The sequence below is a fragment of the Oncorhynchus gorbuscha genome, linkage group LG11, assembly GCF_021184085.1.
Source record: "Oncorhynchus gorbuscha isolate QuinsamMale2020 ecotype Even-year linkage group LG11, OgorEven_v1.0, whole genome shotgun sequence".
Classification (NCBI taxonomy): Eukaryota; Metazoa; Chordata; class Actinopteri; order Salmoniformes; family Salmonidae; genus Oncorhynchus; species Oncorhynchus gorbuscha.
Window position 1 is genome coordinate 77500334 of NC_060183.1, and position 25619 is coordinate 77525952.

Below are 25619 nucleotides of genomic sequence, written 5' to 3' on the forward strand. Positions count from 1 at the left end.
ATATGGTATGACATAAGCCCTGTTTATACCTGGTGCTAAAATGCGTCCTTTGTTCCGATCTTGTCCACATTCTGATTGTGCCCACATTTTTAAGATGATTAAAAGACTCATTGTGATCAGATCTTCCTGACCATGCCCACATGGTGTCTGGATATTATTACAAGTGTAGACGGATCTGGACAGTAAAACAATTAAATCATCAAAACCCTCTTAAATCGTTGACATGTCACCCCATTGACTTACAGTACCATTCAAGGGTTTTTCTTTATTTTTACATTGTAGAATAATAGTGAAGACATCAAAATGATGGAATAGCACATGGAATCATGTAGTAACCAAAAAAGTGTGAAACAAATAAACATTTTAGATTCTTCAAAGTAGCCACCCTTTGCCTAAATGACAGCTTTGCACACCCTTGGCATTCTCTCAACCAGCTTCACCTGGAGTGCTTTTCCAACCGTCTTGAAGGACTTCCCACATATGCTGAGCACTTGTTGGCTCCTTTTCCTTCACTCTGGTCCAACTCACCCCAAACCATATCAATTGGGTTGAGGTTGGGTGATTGTGGAAGCCAGGTCATCTGATGCAGCACTCCATCACTCTCCTTGGTCAAATAGCCCTTACACAGCCTGGAGGTGTGTTCTGGGTCATTGTTCTGTTGAAAAGCAAATTATAATCCCACTAAGCGCAAACCAGATCGGATGGCATATAGCTGCAGAATGCTTTGGTAGCCATGCTGGTTAAGTGCGCCTTGAATTCTAAATAAATCGTCACCAGCAAAGCACCCCTCCTCCTCCATGCATCACGGTGGGAACCACACATGCAGAGATCATCTGTTCACCTACTCTGTGTCTCACAAAGACACAGCGGTCGGAACCCAAAATCTCAAAGTTGGACTCATCAGACCAAATGACAGATTTCCACCAGTCTAATGTCCATCGCTCATGTTTCTTGGCCCAAGCAAGTATCTTCTTCTTATTGGTGTCCTTTAGGAGTGGTTTCTTTGCAACAATACGACCATGAAAGCCTGATTCACGCAGCCTCCTCTGAACAGTTGATGTTGAGATGTGTCTGTTACTTGAACTCTGTAAAGCATTTATTTGGGCTGGTAACTCTAATGAACTTATCCTCTGCAGCAGAGGTAACTCTGGGTCTTTCTTTTTTGTGACGTTCCTCATGCGAACCAGTTTCTTCAGCACTTAATGGTTTTTGCGACGGCACTTGAAGAAACTTTCAAAGTTCTAGACATTTTCCAGATTGACAGACTTTCAGGTCTAAGTAATGAACTGTTGTTTTTATTTTCTTATTTGAGCTGTTCTTGCCATAATATGGACTTGGTTTTTTACCAAATAGGGCTGTCTTCTGTATACCACCCCTACCTTGTCACAACACAACTGATTGGCTCAAATGCATTAAGAAGGAAAGAAATTCCACAAATTAACAAAGCACACCTGTTATTTGAAATGCATTCCAGGTGACTACCTCATGAAGCTGGTTGAGAGAATGCCAAGAGTGTGCAAAGCTGTCATCAAGGCAAAGGGTGGCTACTTTGAAGATTTTGTTGAACACTTTTTAGGTTGCTACACGACTCCATATGTGCTATTTCATAGTTTTGATGTCTTCACTATTATTATACAATGTAGAAAATAATAAAAATAAAGAAACCCTAGTAGGTGTGTCAACTTTTGACCGGTAAGTGTGTATACAGTGGGGAGAACAAGTATTTGATACACTGACGATTTTGCAGGTTTTCCAATTTACAAAGCATGCAGAGGTCTGTAATTTCTTATCATAGGTACACTTCAACTGTGAGAGACGGAATCTAAAACAAAAATCCAGAAAATCCCATTGTATGATTTTTAAGTAATTAATTAGCATTTTATTGCATGACATAAGTATTTGATCATCTACCAACCAGTAAGAATTCCAGCTCTCACAGACCTGTTCTGTTTTCTTTAAAAATCCCTCCTGTTCTCCAGTCATTACCTGTATTAACTGCACCTGTTTGAACTCGTTACCTGTATAAAAGACACCTGTCCACACACTCAATCAAACAGACCCCAACCTCTCCACAATGGCCAAGACCAGAGAGCTGTGTAAGGACATCAGGGATAAAATTGTAGACCTGCACAAGGCTGGGATGGGCTACAGGACAATAGGCAAGCAGCTTGGTGAGAAGGCAACAACTGTTGGCGCAATTATTAGAAAATGGAAGAAGTTCAAGATGACGGTCAATCACCCTCGGATTGGGGCTCCATACTAGATCTCACCTCGTGAGGCATCAATGATCATGAGGAAGGTGAGGGATCAGCCCAGAACTACACGGCAGGACCTGGTCAATGACCTGAAGAGAGCTGGGACCATAGTCTCAAAGAAAACCATTAGTAAGACACTACGCCGTTATGGATTAAAATCCTGCAGCGCACACAAGGTCCCCCTGCTCAAGCCAGCACAAGTCCAGGCCCATCTGAAGTTTGACAATGACCATCTGGATGATCCAGAGGAGGAATGGGATAAGGTCATATGGTCTGATTAGACAAAAATAGAGCGTTTTGGTTTAAACTCCACTCGCCGTGTTTGGAGGAAGGAGGATGAGTACAACCCCAATAACACCATCCCAACCGTGAAGCATGGAGCTGGAAACATCATTCTTTGGGGATGCTTTTCTGCAAAGGGGACTGGACGACTGCACCATATTGAGGGGAGGACAACCTCCTTCCCTCAGTAAGAGCATTGAAGATGGGTCGTGGCTGGGTCTTCCAGCATGGCAACGACCCGAAACACACAGCCAGGGCAACTAAGGAGTGGCTCCATAAGAAGCATCTCAGGGTCCTGGAGTGGCCTAGCCAGTCTCCAGACCTGAACCCAATAGAAAATCTTTGGAGGGAGCTGAAAGTCTGTATTGCCCAGCGACAGCCCCGAAACCTGAAGAATCTGGAGAAGGTCAGTATGGAGGAGTGGGCCAAAATCCCTGCTGCAATGTGTAAACCTGGCCAACAACTACAGGAAACGTATGATCTCTGTAATTGCTAACAACGGTTTCTGTACCAAATATTAAGTTCTGCTTTTCTGATGTATCAAATACTTATGTCATGCAATATTACTTAAAAATCATACAATGTGATTTTCTGGATTTTTGTTTTAGATTCCATCTCAGTGTACCTATGATAAAAATAAATTACAGACCTCTACATGCTTTGTAAGTAGGAAAACCTGCAAAATCAGTGTATCAAATACTTGTTCTCCCCACTGTATATAATATTGTGTTCAATATTTATATATACATACATTGTTAAATAATAACTTGATTATGCCATTCTTAGTGCAAATTTCGGAAAATGAAAAAGACTAATAATATTGTTAGAGGAAATCGTAGTTAAGATGAATAATTATGTATACATTATTGATATTCTAATACTATTATGTTATGATATGAAAAGTAAAAGTTATTGGTTAAGCTGTTACTGAAAATGTAAGCAGAACTAATTTGATTGTCTGTGCCTCTTGGGAAGGTCAAGGGGGAGAAAAAGCTTTTCAGACAAGATAAGAATGTTTGGGTTTTGTTCCATTGGTGAGAGAAATCTGTATCTTTTAGACAGGTTGTAATGTCTGGTTTATGAGGGGAGTAGAAAGCATCTCCGGACCTAAACAAAAAAAACAACGGGGCTATCGTGGGAAACTGATGTCATTTTGAGTTTATAACCTGTGGAAATCTGTGTATGGAGGGAGTACTCTCTGGAATTAAACACTCTTTAACCTGGCTTTTAAGACTGGTCTCGATCTACTTCATGCATAATTAATGAACTTACAACTCATTAATGAATTAGAAATGAGTGCTAATTGGTTTTGGCAATTAAAACATTAAAGGAATTTAGAATTCCTCTATCAAATATTGTGTTCAATATATAGAAAAGTGTTCAATATATCTATACAGTACATTTGGAAAGTATTCAGACCCCTTGTCTTCCACATTTTGTCACTTTACAGCCTTATTCTAAAATGTATTAAATTGTTTAACACACAATACCCCATAATGAGAAGGCAAAAACAGGTTGACATTTTTGCAAATTATAAAAAACGAAACATCACATTTACATAAGTATTCAAACCCTTTACTCAGTACTTTGTTGAAGCACCTTTGGTAGCGATTACAGCCACAGGTCTTCTTGGGTATGACGCTACAAGCTTGGCTTACCAGTATTTGGGGGGTTTCTCTCATTCTTCTCTGTAGATCCTCTCAAGCTCAGTCAGGTTGGATGGAGAGTGTCTCTGCACAGCTATTTTCAACTCTCTCAAGATATGTTTGATTGGGATCAAGTCCGGGCTCTGGCTGGGCCGCTCAAGGATATTCAGTGACTTGTCCTGAAGCCACTCCTGCATTGTTTTGGATGTACGATTAGGGTTGTTGTCCTGTTAGAAGGTGAACCTTCATCCCAGTTTGAGGTCTTGAGCAGATTTTCATCAAGCATCTCTTTCTACTTTGCTCAATTCATCTTTCCCTTGATTCGGACTAGTCTCCCAGTCGCTGCCGCTGAAAAACATCCCCACAACATGATTCTGCCACCACCATGCTTCATCATAGGGTTGGTGCCAGGTTTCTTCTGGATGTGACGCTTGGCATTCAGGCTGAGTTCAAGGTAACTGAATCTTGTTTCATGGTCATTCTGGCTTTTGGCAAACTCCAAGCGGGCTGTCATGTGCCTTTTACTAAGTGGCTTCCATCTGGCCACTCTACCATAAAGACCTTGGAGTGCTGCAGAGATGGTTGTCCTTCTGGAAGGTTCTCCCATTTCCACAGAGGAACTCTGGAGCTGTCAGAGTGACCAGCGGGTTTCTTGGTCACCTCCCTGACCAAAGCCCTTCTCCCGATTGCTCAATTTGGCCGGGCGGCCAGCTCTAGGAAGTCTTGGTGTTTCCAAACTTCTTCCAACTAAGAATGATGAAGGCTGTTCATCAGGACCTTCAATGCTACAGAAATGTTTTGGAACATTCCCCAGATCTGTGTCTCGACACATTCCTGTCCCGGGGCTCTACAGACAATCCCCATGCTGTGGGGATTGCTTGGTTTTTGCTCTGACATGCACTGTCAACTGTGGGACCTTATATAGACAGGTGTGTACCTTTCCAATTAATGTCCAATCAATTGAATTTACCACAAGTGGACTACAATCATGTTGTAGAAATATTAAGGATGATAAATGGAAACAGGACGCACCTGAGCTAAAGGGTCTGAAGACTTACGTAAATAAAGTATGTTTTTTATTTAACACATTTGCAAAAATGTCTAAACCTGTGATGTCATTATGGGGTATTGAATGTAGATTGATGAATGGGGGGAGGGGACCACTTTTAGAATAAGACTATAAGGTAAGAATATGTGGAAACAGTCAAAGGGTCTGAATACTTTCTGAAGGCACTTTATCAGTGTTCTGAGGTTCATTTCAGTAAATCATTTGGGTAGAAAAGTATTAAAGATTAAGTAGTCAAGCTGAATCTTGAATCTTTGAACACATTCACATTTTCCTGTCGTCAGTTGGTCTAGTTTTCATGACGTTCAAAATCTGTCTGTGACCTCAAATGAGCAATTAACCTTAAGTGCCTTGCTCATTTAAGTCTCTCCGGATAAGAGCGTCTGCTAAATGACTTATTACATTTACATTGCATTTGAGTAACTTATTTATTTTGGGAGTGATATGTTTTCACATTTAAGAAGAGTAGATTGAATGTGATTGGTTAAGATGCACACAACCGCAGCACAGATGAACAATGTGCAAGATGACTAATCACAAGACAAATCTGCCCCTCTTCAAAAAAAAAAAACAGTAGTTTACACACTTTTGTCAATATTTTTATTATTTCATATTAACAGTACTAGGGTGTTGCGAAACCCGATGAAACGGACTGGGGTAAAGGCCAGCTCACCACACGTTTTCCGGCAGCCCTAAATGTGCTGTTCCACTGTTATAGAGGCCCTCACTGGTAAAATCCTCAGACCGTCACGCACTGAAAAAATTGGAAATATTCTCCCAGTGAATGCGTGTGTGTGTGTGTGTGTATATGTGTGTTATCAATATCGTAGAATGATAGCTCTCCTCTGTCCCTGTCCAGCTGAACTCTGATCCTGTCCCTAACTCCGGAGTTGTGTCTCGCGGGGAGGTAAATGGTTTCAGTATTTGGGCAACTTACTTTATATACATATTCAAAGTCTTCCTTATAATCTGTATTAAAACTATCAACATGGCTAACACCCCAGACTTCATCTCTAGGATCAGACCTATTGACTGACTCAGTGGCCACACCTGCAAACCAATACTCGTCATCAATCTCAATGTCCCAGCTGTGTGTCCCTGAGGTAAAGCCCTCAGAGCCCATGGCCCATCCCTGGGCTAACCTCTCTGGGTTGTCAGGATGCTGCTGGAACTCACCACCCCATACAAAGCAATCATCATACCCCATCCAGGTCATGGAGCAGAGTACCTTTGAGTGTACAGTATTAGGGTCCAGAACCACCGGCGCTGAACAGAGAGAACAGAGACACGCCATGTTAAAACTAAACACAGAACAAAATAAACCATCCGTTCGGCCTACATGTCAAGCGATCATTAAATCTATCTGGAATAAATAACTCACTGTATTGAACAATCTCCTTCATTTTCTCCCAGATTCTGAACATGAGGTTGCCCTGGTGTTTTGCCACATCTATCAGCGCTCCTGAAACCCTCACAGGATCTGGCAATGGGCACTGGGTTCTGGAGAACATTTAGGAGTCATTGCTGCTGTGGGGTTAGGTTCAGAACCATTGAGTAGAGAGAGACAGGAGGCAGATCACTTACCTTTTCATTGTGGCATTGTAGTTCTGCAAAGTAACAAAAAGAGCAGCTTAGCTATCAATGTTATTAATGATCAATCAGTATTCATTGTGGCATCCATCTTTAATATTATTGAATGATTATGGGGACAGACATCTGTACCTGCAGGAATGAGATGTCTTCAGCTTCCAGCTCTTTCTCTATGGCTTTGATTGTGTCTGAAAGTGATGATATCTGTCCACTCATCTCTTCAATCTTCACCTTCATCATCTGACTCTTCTGCTCCTCTTCCTCCCTCAGGGCAGCTATCTTGGCCTCCTCCTCCTCTCGTAGAAACTGGTGAACCCGCTCAAAGTCCTCCTTAATCGTTTTCTCTGTGTCCTCAGCCTGGCTCTGGAGACAGAGAGCACTTGAAACTCTACCTTGGTAACAAGGATGAACAGTCAACTCTGTACAGTTGTTACATCACTCAGCATTCTTACCTTGATATGCTGCGTTTGTGTTACATCACTCAGCATTCTTACCTTTATATGCAGTACTGTTTGTGTTCCATCACTCAGCATTCTTACCTTTATATGCAGTACTGTTTGTGTTCCATCACTCAGCATTCTTACCTTTATATGCTGTGCTGTTTTATCACAAGTGAGTTTGACTTTCTTAAAGACTTCCAATTTCTCCTGTAAGGACTTCAGGGTAGGCTCGAGTTCCTCCTGGAATTAAACACTAGGTTGTTGTCCAATACCATACCACACTTATTCCAGTTAAGACTGAATACAAAATGCTGAGGGATAGTCACTTTGTTACAAAAATTAAAACTCCAGATCACATACCTACGCTCACGAAAAGGAAGTTCATAAATGCATATTGTCAGCAAAAAATGTACTTGTAGGCCTATTGTGTTTTTCACTTTCACAGTGAAGTTGAAATTATTAACTTTCTGCATAACGCCCTGACTTAACAAAATCATTGGTTTACTCTACCTTAAGATCCTGTACAGCTTCATCTATGGGAATGCAGTCATGCTTTTTATGTTTCCTTGAATCACGACACACCACACAGATAGGCTGTTCATGCTCCAGACAGAAGAGCTTGAGTTTCTCTCCATGCAGACTGCAGAGCACCGCAGACCCTGCTGAAGCTTTCTGACACCTCTCCTGTAAGAAGGCCTCACATAGGTTCTTAAGAGCCCGGTTATTGGGAGGCTCAGACCTTGACGATCTTCTCCTGCAAACTGGACACTCCTGCCATTCCTTCTCTTTCCAGAATTCCTGCAGACAGGCTATACAGAAGCTGTGGCTACAAGACAGGAGAACAGGATCCTTGAAGATGTCACAGCACACAGGACAGGATAGATCCTCCTCTGGGAGAGTCGATTCGCAAGCCATTTCTCTGAATCCGTCAAACTTGTGTCTCTATAATGGTCTGTATTAGCATAAGAAGCAATGTACTTTACCCCTTATTAATAACGCACTAAAGACATTTGTGTGCTTTCCTTATCTCCTTCAGTATCTGCTTTGAAATGTTGACATTAATCTAGTAATGAGAAATAGATCCTGTCATGTACGCTGTCCTGTTTGAACAGCAGAGAGCTGAACATTAGCTATATTTTAAATGGCTTCACTGACTTTTACTTCCTGTATCACGTGTATGAGGGGAGAACATTTGCAGTTGTTCTTCTATGATATTATGGCGGTCCACAGAACATACGTTAGAGGTGCATACTGCCACCTACTGCGTGGGGTGAAAACAGGCATTTCATGCAGAAAACATGCAGGGAAACAGCTCGGAGATTTAACGATGCAACTACAAAGGTTCTTAAGATTAATTTAACCTGAAGATACTTTTGGGAAACCGGGCTCTGGTCACTTTGATTGACTCCACTTTTCCCAGTGCGTCCTCCAACATCTCCTTGGCCGCAAATGGATCTCTCCCAAAACACATCCTTATCCATGAAACATACTCCAACACCGGAGCAAGGCATTACACGATCGAGGCATATCTTCATTAACACCCTTAGCCCGTTTTGCTCCATTCTCCCATGTTAGGTTTCCACTAATTTCCCTGAACTTTCCTCAACGCACCATCCAACTTAGTGGTTCCGCTTCCACCATCACCTTGACCTTTGGAGTTAGTTTTCTTCCGAGATTTAGGCCAAGCATGGATGCGTTCTGAAACTCAAACACACGGTTGTGCAACATTTCCAAAATACAACGGACCAGAAATACAATGTTTTTAATGCCATTACTGTTGTAACTGTTGAGGGGAGAGTTTTCGTTTCTGTGGGTGTCAAATGTATTTCTCACCACTCATTACTGAGTGGATGGTATATCGTTTTACAAACAGTGGTTTAGAGATAAAACGGCCATTCGCTGTTATGCTGGGGCTGGGCGTCCATTGAATCAGGGAATCCGTCCCAAAACGCAATGCTTACCTCTGCCCCCTCCCGGTTTGGTGATGAATTTCGAGTGGATCATGGTCAGTGTTGACTTCCCCTAATGTCACGAGTCCGACCAAAGGTGGCTCCCCTTCCCGTTCGGGTGGCGAGCGTCGTCTTAGTCGTCGCCGGTCTACTAGCTGCCACTGATTTCTTTCCTCCCCCTCCATATGTTTATTGATAGCACCTGTTTAAGTTTGTAATTAGTTGGGCTTTATTAGTCAGCCGACCCGCCCGTTTCTTTGTGCGGGATTGAATATTGTAACCCTGGTGTTGGTTAGAGACGAACGTGCTGGTGTATAGTGCTGTTATATTTTCGTTCCCCGTATCTGGGGCATTTTGTTTTAAGCACCCATTGTTTAGTGGGTAGCCGTGTTGTCACCGTGTGTGCATTAAAAGAGCACTATAAAGAATTCTCAGTTTCCCTGCGCCTGACTCCACATTCACGACACCCAGTACCTTACACCTATGACATGGGAAACCTTTTCACCCAAACATAATTATAAATGTGCAACTTGCATATTATTTTTGGGTGAAAAGGAGCTTTCCCAAACTTCCCATTCTCAGTGTGAGAGCAGCACATCTCTGACACAGACACTCATAATGAGCTCCAAACAGAAAATGCTTGTTTGTGAGAAAGGAAATATGTTTTTAAAAATGGTTCTTAAATATAGAGTTTTTGAAATCAAATGTTTTTGTATTTCTTCTTTCTGAAAGGTCTGACAAGACAAAATCAAGTTTTGGCTGTTTTTACTTGGTTCTTTGGCTGTCTAGAGTGTGTTTAAACTGTGAGGGTCAATCTGACCCATACAACAATGGACTTCATTTTTTTTTCAGCAAGGACCTGTGCAAATATCTATACGCATGAAAGCCTCCAGGTCAAAGTGACCCACAACATGTTTCTATACAAAATCTACAGACATTACACAACACATCAGTGTGTCCACATTTTGAAGTTATGTTCATGACCCTAAATGAGGACAAATTATTTAATTTCAACGAGAGAAAAAAGATTAACTAGTATTTTTAGACAACTCAAAAGTGGAAATTGGTCAAATTGACCCGCAACATAATAGGAGGGTTAATGAAGTCTAAAGTACTCCACGTGTACTACGACGCCCGTCTGGATTACTGCAACTCGCTGTTGGCTGGGCTCCCTGCCTGTGCCATTAAACCCCTTCAACTCATCCAGAACGCCGCAGCCCGTCTGGTGTTCAACCTTCCCAAGTTCTCTCACGTCACCCCGCTCCTCCGTTCTCTCCACTGGCTTCCAGTTGAAGCTCGCATCCGCTACAAGACCATGGTGCTTGCCTACGGAGCTGTGAGGGGAACGGCACCTCAGTACCTCCAGGCTCTGATCAGGCCCTACACCCAAACAAGGGCACTGCGTTCATCCACCTCTGGCCTGCTCGCCTCCCTACCACTGAGGAAGTACAGCTCCCGCTCAGCCCAGTCAAAACTGTTCGCTGCCCTGGCCCCCCAATGGTGGAACAAACTCCCTCACGACGCCAGGACAGCGGAGTCAATCTCCACCTTCCGGAGACACCTGAAACCCCACCTCTTTAAGGAATACCTAGGATAGGATAAGTAATCCCTCTCACCCCCCCCTTAAGTTTTAGATGCACTATTGTAAAGTGACTGTTCCACTGGATGTCATAAGGTGAATGCACCAATTTGTAAGTCGCTCTGGATAAGAGCGTCTGCTAAACGACTTAAATGTAATGTAATGTAATGCATGTCAAATAACAATACATAACTCCAGAAGGTATCCTACAGGCTACCAAGATCCTAGGAATATACATCTAGGGAAATGTAAGATGTTCAACACAGATAGAGAAATATGAAAAGGCCAACCGATGTCTAGTTCCACCTCTTTCGCAGTGTGGCACGCGGCACTAACCATCATTCAATCAGACACATCGTGGGCACGGACTACATCTCCTTAGATCCATGGATCTTTTATCACTCTAAACAGGGAATGTCTCACAAGGTCCTTTACAAGTTCTCTACTGCAATATGCTCCCGCCTCAATTATCGTATGTTAGTCTACGCCAGACCCAGTCACCTAAATTGGACCTGATCCACTGCAGGACTGCGCGTTTCCTTTTCAGCACCAATCCCAGCCTGCTGATTAGCTGATGATGAACATATATTGTATTGATGTATTTTATTGACTGTGTTTTGTTATTATGATTTAGTTAGTGTTCCCAAATTTATATTTAAAATGTAAGTTGAACTCCCATTTCAACTTGTTGCTGTCACGTCTACAATGCCTCGTCGAAGAACAGTTAAAAGAAAATAAAAAATATATTTTATTGTTCGTATTCAATGCGCGCACTGGCCAAAAAGGTCACGTGGTTGCAAATTGTCAAACACGGAAGTACAAAATTCGACAAAACAAAAAGCTTAGTTAGGACATGAGAGCATGGAGGGATCTAAATATTAAAATATCGATCAATAAAATCGCTGAACGTAAAGGAAATATAGCCACTTAAAGATTTATGCTGAAGAAAATAATTAAATTATTGTAAATGTATTGCTAGATAGCAATGGATATCGGTATGGAGTTTATCTTCTGCACTGATAGCTAACGTTAATTTTAGCTAGAGAAACATTGCCCGCTATTTTGAAACCGACTTGCTTTTTCAATTTCTAGAGACTAACTAGCAAACCACTGGGCGTTTATCTTATGATAATTATCATTTCACCTCGTTATTAATCCGCTAACGTTAGCGTGCTGATTTTTTTTTAAAGGGGCTAACCAAGAACAAGTTTAGATAGTTGCAATGACTGCTGCAGTGTTTTTTGGGTGTGCGTTCATTGCGTTTGGGCCAGCGTTTTCCCTATTTATTTTCACTATCGCTAAAGACCCATTGCGAGTCATCATTCTAATTGCAGGGTAAGCTATTATGTTATTGTTGATAACTTGTGGATTTGTTATTTCAAGTTGGTTTGACAAATGATAAGACCTAGATCAGTGGTTCCTAACTGATCTTTTTTACATTTTAAGTTGTAGTGGAACACACAAAGTGAAATTTAGAAATTGGGTAGGGAATATTTTCTCAATGAAAAATGGCCACCTAAATGTATCCCTAATTATTAACCCTATAATTACATAAGTACATACTCTTTTGAAAAATGTATGTTAAATATGCCATGATACGTTTTTGGAAGCTAGTAAGATAGTGAAATGTTCACTGGTGTGCTTCATTGCATCAACAATGACAACTGTTTCTCTCTCTCATCAGGGCCTTCTTCTGGCTGGTGTCCTTACTGCTGTCCTCTCTGGTGTGGTTCATAGCCACGAAGGCCACCAATCCCCAGGACCTGACCCTGCAGAAAAACCTGCTCATATTTGGCAGTATTTTCTCAGTCATACTGCAGGAGGTGTTCCGCTTCGCATACTACAGGCTGCTCAGGTCAGCATACACACATCTCATTCTCTTGCTGTCGTTATCATGCTACCTCACTCTGGCAGGGGTCCTCAACTCTTACCCTAAGAGGTGTGGAGCCTGCTGGTTTTATGTTCTACCTGATCATTAATTGCACCCACCTGGTGTGCCAGGTCTAAATCAGTCCCTGATTAGAGGGGAACAATGAAGACAAGCACTGGAATTGGTCCAGAGTTGGGTTTGAGGGCTTTGTCTGTCTTTCTGTGTCTCTTTCTTGCCATGTCTCTCATTGTCTGTCTGTGTGTCTTTGTCTGTGTGTCTTGCTTACTGAAGTCATAGAAGCACATCTAGGATCAGTTTTGCCTTTTAGATTATAGTAAATAAGATTACATAAACAGGATGGCCCTGATCCAAGACCATACTCTGTGTGAATGTGAGTCCTAGTCTGTTAAATCCATTATAAACCACCTCAAATCAACCTGTACATATTACCTCGACTAACCTGTAACCGGTACCCCCTGTATACAGCCTCAATACTTCAGTTTATTTTAGTAAATGTTTTCTTAACTGCATTGTTGGTTAAGGGCTTTTCACCTGTTGTATTTGGTGCATGTGACAAATAAAATGTGATTTCTTTATACAGCACATTTCAAACATGGAATGCAACATAATGTGCTTTCACAGAAAGAAAAAAACAATGAAAATAAATACTGAAATAATATAAAAATAATAATAAAAAATGAAAGACTAAAAAGCACATTTCTTTTAAATATGTCTGCAGTTTTGTCCCCCCCCCCCAGGTTCTCTGGCAGGCTGTTCCAGAGGCTGGAGGCATAGTAACTAAAGGCTGCTTCTCCATGCCTCTTGGTCCTAGGCTTTGGGATAGTTAAAAGGCCAGTGCCTGAGGAATCTACTGGGTACATAACTTAAAAGCATGTCTGACATGTATTGGGGTGCACAATCGTGGAATCTTAAAAAATCTTAAACATGTATTCTAAAACTCAGAGGCAGCCAGCGCAGAGACCTTAAAACCGGTGTAATGTGTGCTCGTTGTCTGGTCTTGGTCAGTACCTGTTTTGCAGTTGACCAATGGCTTTCTTGGATAGACCAGACAGGAGAGCATCAAAGTAGTCAAGCCTGTTTGTAATAAAAGCACGGATGAGTCTCTATCAGCCTGAGAGAGAAACGGCTGCACCATGGCAATGTCCCTCAGTTAGTGAGTTAAAAAGCTATTTTGTTCACATTCCTAATGTGTGATTCAAAATTGAGTTCAGAATCTAAAATAACACCTAGGTTTTTTACCTGGTGTTTTGCAGACTTCCGGCGCCGACAGAGATGGCCGCCTCGCTTCGCGTTCCTAGGAAACTATGCATTTTTTTTTTTTTTTTACGTGTTATTTCTTACATTAGTACCCCAGGTCATCTTAGGTTTCATTACATACAGTCATCACTCATTCATATATCCTTATGTACATATTCTTTATCCCCTTACACTGTGTATAAGACAGTAGTTTTGGAATTGTTAGTTAGATTACTTGTTGGTTATTACTGCATTGTCGGAACTAGAAGCACAAGCATTTCTCTACACTCGCATTAACATCTGCTAACCATGTGTATGTGACAAATACATTTTGATTTGTCATTATTGCCAATGAATGAAAATATGCTCCCAGATTCTCTCTGTGCTTTGGCTCCAACAATAAGTCCCTCTGTCTTTTCTTGATTCAGCTGCTCACTATATGTCTGCTGCAGAGAGACGAAAGAGCTTGAGCAAATTAGTTTTGATTTCTCATGGAAATAAGGGTTGAACATGTTGGCTAGTTATTTAAAAAGATGGAGAACAAGCTATAGGATGAAAAATACTGACATTGTGGTGCCGGTACAACTGACTAGCGCTAACTAATGCTACCTACAGCAGCGTTAGCTACTTGGAGTCAAATATTGATATATATATATATATATCACCCCTCCCCCCACAAATAAAAATAAATAAATAATAATATTGCAATGTGTAACAGTATAGATTATTTCCCCCCTTCACTATGACTTAACAGGCCTGCCCAGGCATCAATGTACAACCAGGGGAGCATTCACTAGGAAGTAAACAGGCTCAATAGGTGAGGGACTTACCTGAATTTGTCCAATAAGAAACATTTATTTTTGTTTGGATTTCTTTGCAAATCTGTTTTCCTACACTTTGCATGACCAGGGATGAGGAAGCTGTCGTGCAGTATACATGTCAACATCTTAGCCGTTTTAGTGTCCACAGTTATGGTGTCATAAATCCTGTTAGTGTGACTTCTAAATGGAGAATTCTCAGACTCAAGTGTTTTAATAGTTACACGTACAGGGTTGCAGGTGTGATTGCAGGATATAGTGAAAATCTTGTGCTTGAAAATCTGCAATGTTTTATCGGAGCCCAAGGCGGGTCACCATCTGCCGGCGCCATTCTTAGCCATATCTGACTACAAAGTAAATACTCATCAGTACAAGTTGTATTTGTGGTTTGTAGGCTACATTGTTACTTTTTTCAGAACACAAAAACACAGTTATTGTTGTGATAACGTTTCCACTGTGTTACTGCTATTAACATCTTATTTCCACTGTATCATCAGGAAGGCAAATGAGGGGCTGGCAGCCATCAGTGAAGAAGACGGCCCCCCCCTTTCAGTCCGAGAAATGGCCTATGGTATACCATTTATCTTTACGTTTTATTTACTTTAACATATTAATTAGATAATTAAATACTTAATTAACTGATTTAAATATGTGACCGTTTGTGTGTATATAGTCACATGACAGACAACTATCATCTTACTTGGCTTTAAGAACACCTCCTCTTTATGTTGACCATTCAGTGTTGTATTACCACTGTGGGCCAATCGGGTATGATTTTGGAAGTGCATATAGCCTATCATTGTCAGTGGAATGCTAGGTGATTTGAGTTTGACTAATCCGCTAGCTGGTGCTCAACACTGAACTAATCTTACCCTCTACCGCTGTGATTGTTGACAGGTGAACCCAGGCAAAGATTAATGACCGTACTAAACTCCCATTCACCTGTCTAGGACTAGAGCCCCCCCCCCCCGCAACAGCCAGTGAAAGTGCAGGGCGCCAAATTCAAAGCAACAAAAATCTCATAATTAAAATTCCTCATATCGCATACAAGTTTTTTACACCATTTTAAAGATACATTTCTCGTTAATCCAGCCACAGTGTCAGATTTCAAAAATAATTTACAGCGGAAGCACCACAAACGATTGTTAGGTCACCACTAAGCCACAGAAAAACACAGCCATTTATTCCAGCCAAAGAGAGGAGTCACAAAAAGCAGAAATAGAGATAAAATTAATCACTAACCTTTGATGATCTTCATCAGATGACACTCCTAGGACTTCATGTTACACAATACATGAATGTTTTGTTTGATAAAGTTCATATTTGTTTTTTTTTTAAATCTGAGTTTACATTGGCGCGTTACGTTCAGTAGTTCTAAAACATGCGGTGATTGTGCAGCGAGCCACATCAATTTACAGAAATACTCATAATAAACATTGATAAAGATACGACTATTATACATGGAACTTTAGATAAACTTCTCCTTAATGCAACCGCTGTGTCAGATTTCAAAAAAACTTTACGGAGAAAGCAAACCATGCAATAATCTGAGTACAGCCTTTAGACAACAAAGCAGCCAAAAAGATACCCGCAATATTGGGTAGTCAACATTACTCAGAAATAGCATTTTAAATATTCACTTACCTTTGATGATCTTCATCAGAATGCACTCCCAGGAATACCAGTTCCACCATAAATGTTTGATTTGTTCGATAATGTCCATCAGTTTTGTCCAAATATCTTCTTTTGTTAGGGCGTTTGGTAAACAAATCCAAAAGCGCGTTCAGGTCGCGCCAAACGTCGGACGAAAAGTTTTTTAAAAGTTCCATTACAGCCCATTGAAACATGCCAAACTAAGTATGGAATCAATCTTTAGGATGTTTTTAACATAACTTCATTAATGTTCCAACCGGACAATTCCTTTGTCTGTACAAATGAAGTAGAACGTAGCTACGTGAGCGCGCCAGACCTAGGCTGTGGCACTCTGCCAGACCACTCACCCAATGAGCTCTTATGAACCCCCCCTTTAGAGTAGAATCCTCAAAACAGGTTCTAAATACTGTTGACATCTAGTGGAAGCCTTGGGAAGTGAAACAACTAATATCCCATATGTATCTTCAATGGGGGCTGAGTTGAAAAACTACAAACATCAGATTTCCCACTTCCTGGTTGGATTATTTTCTAAGGTTTTTGCCTGCCATATGAGTTATGTTATACTCACAGACATCATTCAAACAGTTTTAGAAACTTCAGAGAGTTTTCTATCCAAATTTACTAATTATATGCATATTCTAGCTTTTCCGGCTGAGTAGCAGGCAACTTAATTTGGGCACGCTTTTCATCCAAGCTACCCAATACTGCCCCCTACCCCAAAGAAGTTAAACCTCAATATTAGGTATTTGTCATTTCATACACCCATGTGTATCTGTGTGGTTATTTTGATCTGGACAGCTAATATGGTTACTTCTAGGACAAGTCTTTCTAAGGAAATGGCAAAGGCCAGTATTTATGATCATGTACCTTGGCATTGAGGCATAAAGTGAGTCAGAGCCAGATTTCAAATGTCTCTTCTCTAATCAGATCTTTGTGTTGTTAGCACAATAAAATGTACCCAACCCTGCATAATTCTCTGATGTGCAAACACTCTTGAGACCTGCTTGTCTAAAGGTGAAATGTAAGTGGAAGCTCACTGTAGTGAACATTATTGTCGGTTTTTGATATGATTTAAATGATTTTTGTAATCAACATTGAGAATCTATTTATTGCTGAGATTTAATGCTACAATAAACTCTCTAAAAGCTCTTGATTGACAACTTGATCAAAATGTCACAGAAAATACTCAAATAATGTTAATTATATACTGCATGTCTAGTCATTGACTGTGCTGTTGACTATGTAGGCCTAGCAGTTGACTGTGCTGATGTTGACTATGTAGGTCTAGCAGTTGATTGTTTGTCTATCTCTAAAGTGGCTGGACTGGGCTTTGGCATCATGAGTGGAGCCTTCTCCATGATCAACACTCTCTCTGACTCTCTGGGCCCAGGGACAGTGGGCATGTTTGGAGACTCCCAGTACTACTTCATCACCTCAGGTATGTGTCTGTCTGTCAGGGTTTGCACAAGGTGCTTAAAGTACTTGAATTTGGCACTCTGAAAAAGTACTGGAATAACTTGTAAATCAGACATTTTCTCAAGTTGGTACTTTGAAAAGTACTTGATTTAAAATGTGAGGTGAACAGAAAATGATCAAATATGGTAATAAGAAAACATTTATTGGTCGTACGAATTCATTTCTACCGAGATATATTTCCTCACGTGTTTTGCATTCTGCTCGTCAGGCTAGCATGCTCATTCCACTCACACTGCCAGGCAGGTACAGAACTGACTGATTAGGTACTGACTGCTAAAATGCCTGGCAAATATAGATTCAACCTTGCCTTTTGTTCGTATGGAAAGTTTCTCGGGGTGATTTTTCAGCTCATGAAACACGGGACCAACACTTTTATATTTTTGTTCAGTCTGGTTAACCTACCATTTTTACTGCTACATCACTGTGCGATATTGCGCTTTATCAAGCGGCAGCCTTTCCTCACACAGCTCACCCGCCCTTCTCCCGTCCGGCGACACCACTAAAGCTGCCAGATGTTTTTTCGTAGCTCTTAAGTAGTAAATTCCCAACTGCCTGATTTTAAAAATACAATAGTCATGAAGCTGTAATTGTGTGTTAATGTGAATAAGTGTTTTTACCAGTAGGCAAATCAAATGTTATGTCACATGTGCCGACTACAACAGCTGTAGACAGTGAAATGCTTACTTTACAAGCCCTTAACCAACAATGCAGTTTTAAGAAAACACCTTCAAAAAAGTAAGAGAAAAATAAGAAAGAGCAGCTGGAAAATAACAATAGCGAGACTATATACTGGGGTGGCAGGGTAGCCTAGTGGTTAGAGCGTTGGACTAGTAACCGGAAGGTTGCAAGTTCAAACCCTCGAGCTGACAAGGTACAAATCTGTCGTTCTGCCCCTGAACAGGCAGTTAACCCACTGTTCCTAGGCCGCCATTGAAAATAAGAAAGTGTTCTTAACTGACTTGCCTAGTTAAATAAAGGTTTAAAAAAATTACAAATATATTTTAAAAATACAGGGGGCACTGGTACAATGTGCGAGGGCGCCGGTGTCGAGGTAATTGAGGAAACGTGTAGGTGCGGGGGTGCAGCAATGCAAATAGTCTGAGTAGCCAAAACTCTGCTCATCATTACACTATCAGTACTGACTTACTACTCATGTATAGAACTATAGAACTTACATGGTTACCTTTTTTTCATGCGATTGTGTTACTCCCATCTGGTGGTGACTAGAAACAATTGCATAATAGGAACTATTAGAAATTGATAGTCCTGGAAAATAAATATTAGTGCTTGAAAAAGTATGTAAGTCCTTTAATTTGACTTGCCACTACTGTCTGTACATTCACTGGTCTGTCTGGCAGCCTTTATATTCCTGTGGAAGTTTCTCATAATCTGTACTCTATACTGTCTACACCTGAGCCTTGTATTACTTTGCAATCATTGTGTGCTTGTCATGAATAGACAAGTATAGAATAGCTTTTGCACACTTAACTTCTTTAGCACAGGACTTATGAGAAAAAAAATGTGAAAGGAAAAGGACTTGAGTACACACTTTGTGTACTAGCAACAAAACAAATGAAGTGCGCCACTTCTGTGACTGATAACCTCTTTGACCTTTGCCCCCCTGTAGCCCTGATGACCCTGGCGCTGACGATGCTCCACACCTTCTGGGGGGTAGTGTTCTTTGAGGGCTGTGAGAGGAAGAGATGGTGGGTGATCGCTGTGGTGCTCTGTGTCCACCTGATGGTCTTCAGCCTGGTGAGTGTAGACACACAGGGTTGGTTGTTTAGCGAAAGAAAACGACGTGTGTGCAACGTTTGGCTTAGATTGTTGACAACATGTAAATTATATTTTGTCTCCAAACATAAATGCATTTGCACTTGTTCTCTCAAATACATTGTTACAGTTGTTGGTTAGCTAGCTGGCTAATTTTAGCCATGTTAACATTTCACATGAAATCAGTCAAAACGCATCAAAACATGACATGGGTATCAATAGCAAGATACAACTAGCTGAAACGAGCCCCTTACGATTCCCCACATTGCGGTAGCTTGTCGTTATTGCTAGCTGTCTGACCACTCAGAATCGTGACTTTGTCAACCAACCTGTCTGTCACCCATGACATCATGAGTTGCACTAGCATGAATCAGTCACAGGAGGGGGTTGTTAGCTTGTGTTTAACAACTCTAGACCTGACTGTATTGTCCATTTTTGAAGCAATTTGACAAAAAAATACAGCTAAAGACTGAATGAGTTAGTTTCTTATTAATTTCAGAATTTGTTGAATGGATTCCTCATAAATCCTAATTATGTTTGTATTAAATCTTTTATATGATAAGTCGTGCATAAATGAGACTGGCAATTAATTTTTCTAGAGATTGACACACCATTTTAGGGGACCATGTTGTAGATGAACAATCTCCTCCTGTCTCACACAAAAAAAACAGCACTGTATTCAGACCAGTGTCACAGAAATATAGTCGTTCATTATATACATGCTAATGATTTTGTAGCATTTCAAATGACACCCTATTCCCTATATAGTGCACTACTTTTTAGAAGGGGGCCCTGATGAAAAGTAGTATACTATATAGGTGGGGAACAGCGTGCCATTTGGAACGTAGACACTGGCTTGACCAGAGAACCTGAGCCTGGACATCTTTCTAGAACACTGCACAGGAATGTTCTGTTCTCCCTCTATAAGGGATTGTACTAATTTAGGGGGAAGTTTTAGGATGCGCTTCCCCTCCCCAATCCTAACCTTAACCATTAGTGGGGGGAAATCCTGAAGATCAGTGTCCTAGGGGCAACTTCACCCTACACTGATTCTACTGCAGGCACCGAAGGCTCTCGTTTACCAAGGGTTACAGAGCTCATTATATTAATGCTGCTACTACTACCAATGTGATGAGTGTGGTCTGGGGCTCCAATCAAAAGTGTTCTCATGTCATGCTTAGGACACTTTTTTTTTTGTCAAAGACAGAAAAATGGTTAATGAATAACTTCTGAATAAATTGTGACTTATGATTCTCTGTTTTATCATCCTGAGTGGCATCTGCATTCATTAAAATAAAAAGGCAGTACATTTTTATTGCTTTTATGAATAATTTCCCAGAATATGTTTAAAGTCTCTGCTCGTCGTAGACATGCATTTGGTGTTTAGCTAATAATCTTTCATGTTCAGTAGAGGATAAATGTTTTTTTAAACCGAGTGAACTCTCAATTACAAATTTGTTTTCATTTTCCATTGCAAAATGTTTTGCTACGCGGTGCCGTAAGTGAACACAGCCCTGATTTTTCTTGAATCTGGTTTTCAATCTCTCATGGTATCTCTCTCTCTCTCGTTGCCAGTCTCTGTTGAACCCATTCTACGTGGGCAGCATTCTCCCGGTCTACGCCATCATGCTGCTGATGGCCGTCTGGGCCTTCTTCTCCTCCGGTGGCTCCCTGCACAACATCACTCTTCTCTGGACGTGTAAGACCCACCTCAAGCCTATCTGATACAGCAGCTCTACTAAGCCCTGGGTCCTGTTCATGTCACTCCATTGGAGCATTGGTAGAGGACCTGTCGTTAAACAGATTCGTTCCATCTCCTCTCTGCTGCTGCTCCTCCCCAAGTCATTGTTCTCAGTCAACTTGCCTTTGTAAAATAAGGATTAGTTCAAATATAAATGAGCCACTTGGCTGAAATAAACAATGAAACCATTGAGGTTATGTTCATGTGGACTGGCACTCTTCTTGTAATTTAGAATGTACCTCTTGGTCTGTAAGAGTGGGCCTGATGACACCGCTTTTATATGTGCATAATACACGCAGGTCTCCCTTGTAAAAGAGGCCTTCTGACCTCAACATAACGTCATTAAAATGCCCTTTCTACTGAATTGAATGTCCACTATCACCATGGTAATATTTGACAGATAGGTGATTGGTGCCGTATATGAACCATATAAGCCCACAGCAGCTGAACCTTTTTTAATAAGTAGAGATGTATAAAGTGGCACCGACGCACCACAGTGTGGTGGATCCTCTCAACTGGTCAGGAGCAAATCAAACCCTGTTCAATTTGGTCGTGGTTGGTCACAAGTTGTATAGTCAGGTGGCGTTAAGACCACATGATAATCAGTCATCAAACATGCCAAGCTTGTGACTTACTACCTAAACAGCATAACTGTATCAGGTCAATGTCATCTTAATTAGAAAGTACTTCTTGACCCCTACCATACTGAAGTTATTTTTGTCTGTCTGTTTTGCAGGTAGGAAAAGTAATGCGGAGACGTCGTCATAATTCACATTCCATGTTGATCTCTGAGGTCGAAGGGCAATAGGAGCTTCTGTCGCTGCAGTGCTGTGTACAAACCAAAGCAGCCAATCAAGAGATGACACAGTCTCCACATCAACCAATCTCCACATAATATGGGCTTAATCAGAGCCCGGAAATCAGCACTTCGCTGACCAAGGGAAATCCTTCATACTGTATATAGCTTGAATGACACTAGTTTACACACACTTAGGCATGTGTAAGCTTTTTTTGAATGCAAGGAAACAACTTTTTTTTCGTTCTTTGTCTCTTCGCAGATTTAGCTTTTGTGTGGACTTTTAATCAATCCACTCCCTTGCGTCAATTATTGATCTTTGGTTTACTGAATTATGATTTTATTATTAAGAATGGTCATTTGTTAATGTATTGCGAAGGGCAGAGCAGCACAAATCAAATGTCATTTGTTATGTGCCGAATACAACAGTGAAATGCTGACTTTACAAGCCCTTAACCAACAATCCAGTTTGAAGAAAAATACGTTTTTTTTTTAAATAGCTAAGTAAAACAATAAGAAATAAAAGTAACAAATCATTTAAAGAGCAGCAGTAAAAAGAACAATCGCGAGGCTATATACAGGGGGTACCGTTACAGAGTCAATGTGCGGGGGCACCGGTTAGTCAAGGTAATCTGTACAGGTAGCTAGAGTTAAAGTGCAACAGACTTTTGGCTCTGGTCAAAGAAAGATTCTTCACCAGGGATTCCCAATTTTTTTTGTAGCCTCAACCTCATTTCAATGTTTTTTTGTTTTTTTTAATTACGACCCACCATTTTTAATTTTTTACATATATAATTATGTAATCAATGGACAATGTTAACTTTTTTTATTTGGTCAATGACAGTCTTACAGATCAGTCTGACTGTATTTTTGACTGTATTTTAATCTGAAAACCATATGGTTTGAATTGACTGAAATGTATTAGGAAATGCATAAGATCATCAGGCAATAATGTATGATCTTCTGTGTAGAAAATAACCTTGGAAGAAAACTGACTTTAACCCAGGTTCTATGAACCAATCACCAATTATCGATCGTGACCCCCCCCCCCATTTTCAAATCCCCTAGTTTGGGAAACCCTATTATACACACATACAAAGGTATGCAACATCACTATATTGTGCATTATCTGCCCTGGCAGACACTGCCATGTGTAGTACACATCACAGGAGGTTGGTGGCACCTTAATTGGGGAGGACGGGCTCGTGGTAATGGCTAATGCTGAATCAGTGGAATGTTTGATGCCGTTCCATTTAGCTCCATTCCAGACATTATGAGCCATCCTCCCCTCAGCAGCCCCCACTGGTACACATTATGTAAGGTATTTTAATGTTTTTATTATGCAAATAAAATGATAATGTTCTTGACCTTGATCCACCAAATCCAGGTGAAAAAGACGACGGAATCATATTCACTAGACACTAAACGATGCGGGACTACCTGAACCAATACGAAACTTGTTTTTGTTGCAAAACGTTTTTCTACGGTGTGCACTAATGAATATGACCGTACTCTAATAGTATTATGGTCGGTCACTAAACGGTGGCCTTTTTTACTCTACAACTGAGTGGTTATAGAGTAAAAATAATTATTACTACCATCGGCAGCAATACCATAGAGTTTTGTATCTTTTTTTTTTTTTAAACCTCTGGGTTATCACAAAGTGTCAGAATAGGACTTCTGCTGATCTAGGATCAGTTTTGTCCTGTATGGACAGGGAAGACCTGATCTCAGATCAGCACCATATAGGCCCTGGTGGCTTTTAAAGGCAATTTCTGTTTGAGCCAACGTGCAGTGTTTACCATGAATGCGATCTCTGCGAACAGCGGGAACGTTGCCTTTAAAAGCTGAGTTGTCTAAAACCTGCGATTTGATTGGCCCTTGTAAATGGACCTTTTTTTTTGTATTTTACCACAAAAGCTGCCTGGCCAAGTGTCTTGGACAATACTTGTTAAGATGACAGCTTGTTGCATACAGCGTTTTATAAACTGGGTGGTTCGAGGCATGAATGCTGATTGGCTGACAGCCACGGGTATGACAAAACGTTTATTTTTACTCTAATTACTTTGATTACCAGTTTATAATAGCAATAAAGCACCTCGGGGGTTTGTGGTATATGGGCTCTGCTTTGTGTCGTGCCTAAGAACACTCCTTAGCTGTGGTATATTGGCCATATACCACACCCCCCTTGTGCCTTTTTGCTTAAAAATAGCCTTTCGGGGCCACCTGGGTGGCGCAGTGGTACAGCGCGAGTTGTACCACCAGAGACTCTGGGTTCGCGCCCAGGCTCTGTCGCAACCGGCTGCGACCGGGAGGTCCGTGGGGCGACGCACAATTGGCCTAGCGTCGCCCGGGTTAGGGAGGGTTTGGCCGGTAGGGAAATCCTTGTCTCATCGCGCACCAGCGACTCCTGTGGCGGGCCGGGCGCAGTGCGCGCTAACCAAGGTTGCCAGGTGCACGGTGTTTCCTCCGACACATTGGTGCGGCTGGCTTCCGGGTTGGATGCGCGCTGTGTTAAGAAGCAGTGCGGCTTGGTTGGGTTGTGTATCGGAGGACACATGACTTTCAACCTTCGTCTCTCCCGAGCCCGTACGGGAGTTGTAGCGATGAGACAAGATAGTAGCTACTAAACAATTGGATACCACGAAATTGGGGAGAAAAAGGGGTAAATAAAAATAAAAAGGCCTTTCCACACGATCGTGCTGGCCAGCTCTGGTATTTTCTTTTCACACTAACTGTCCTTTCAAGCACGGTTCCAGCCACTATGATCGGTTTAGTGTGAAAGGGAATTAGTCTCGATGTTGCCATTTTGAATGGCTCGAGTTAGTTATGATCCCCAATTGGCCAGTTACTCCATTTTAAACCTATAGTTTCACCAGCTTTCCTAATGAAAGAGTTGAGATGGGCTCAGCTCACCCCAATTCATTAATGTCTCAGCAGTTTATTACCTGTTGATGGACAACAGGGTTTTCTAATATATCATTTCAATAACTATTGATGGACGGCAGGGTTTTCTGACATACAGCCACGTCAATGCAGGTCCTCCATTGATTTCATTATTGTAGTTTTTTTTATTTATGTTTTTTTGATAGCTTGCTTTCTGCATATGTACCCGTGTTGTAAGTGTGATTGACTGGTGCTGTCTTAATACTGGGGGGGGGGGGGGGGGGGGGGGGGGGGGGCAAAAGGTTAATGGTTTGGTAGACTTGTTTATCAGTCGATCAATGGAGAGTTGCCACGGTCTTTTTTATTTTCTTTGCGTAGTTTGGTTGGTGAACCATTGTTCAGCCAGAAACCATTGCCAACCGCCAGGCACCAGCTCAAACAACCCTGCAATACAGTTTGTGCCCCAAACATCACCCTGTTCCCATGTAGTGCACTACTTATGACTAGATCCTTATGGGCCCTGGTCATAAGTAGTGAACTAC

At 41.3% G+C, this 25619-nt stretch overlaps 1 protein-coding gene and 1 pseudogene across 1 annotated transcript; one reads left to right on the forward strand and one right to left on the reverse strand.

Annotated features, from left to right (window-relative positions):
* Positions 1 to 5733: 5733 nt before the first annotated feature.
* Positions 5734 to 9356, reverse strand: LOC123989504 (annotated as a pseudogene).
* A 2266-nt stretch (positions 9357 to 11622) lies between these two features.
* Positions 11623 to 23558, forward strand: zgc:114200 (Gamma-secretase subunit Aph-1b-like). Its single transcript, XM_046290575.1, has 7 exons — positions 11623 to 12142; positions 12492 to 12662; positions 15250 to 15323; positions 17721 to 17843; positions 19509 to 19636; positions 21230 to 21353; positions 22132 to 23558. The coding sequence occupies exons 1-7, from the start codon at positions 12030 to 12032 to the stop codon at positions 22161 to 22163; spliced, it is 765 nt and encodes a 254-aa protein (XP_046146531.1). The 5' UTR covers positions 11623 to 12029; the 3' UTR covers positions 22164 to 23558.
* Positions 23559 to 25619: the final 2061 nt, after the last annotated feature.

Excerpts from the sequence above, each read along its gene's own strand:
- zgc:114200 (XM_046290575.1), top strand. The coding sequence starts at position 12,030 with ATGACTGCTGCAGTGTTTTTTGGGTGTGCGTTCATTGCGTTTGGGCCA. Across the intron at positions 17,844-19,508 it reads GTACTACTTCATCACCTCAG|CCCTGATGACCCTGGCGCTG; the intron begins GTATGTGTCTGT and ends GCCCCCCTGTAG. Across the intron at positions 21,354-22,131 it reads CATCACTCTTCTCTGGACGT|GTAGGAAAAGTAATGCGGAG; the intron begins GTAAGACCCACC and ends TCTGTTTTGCAG.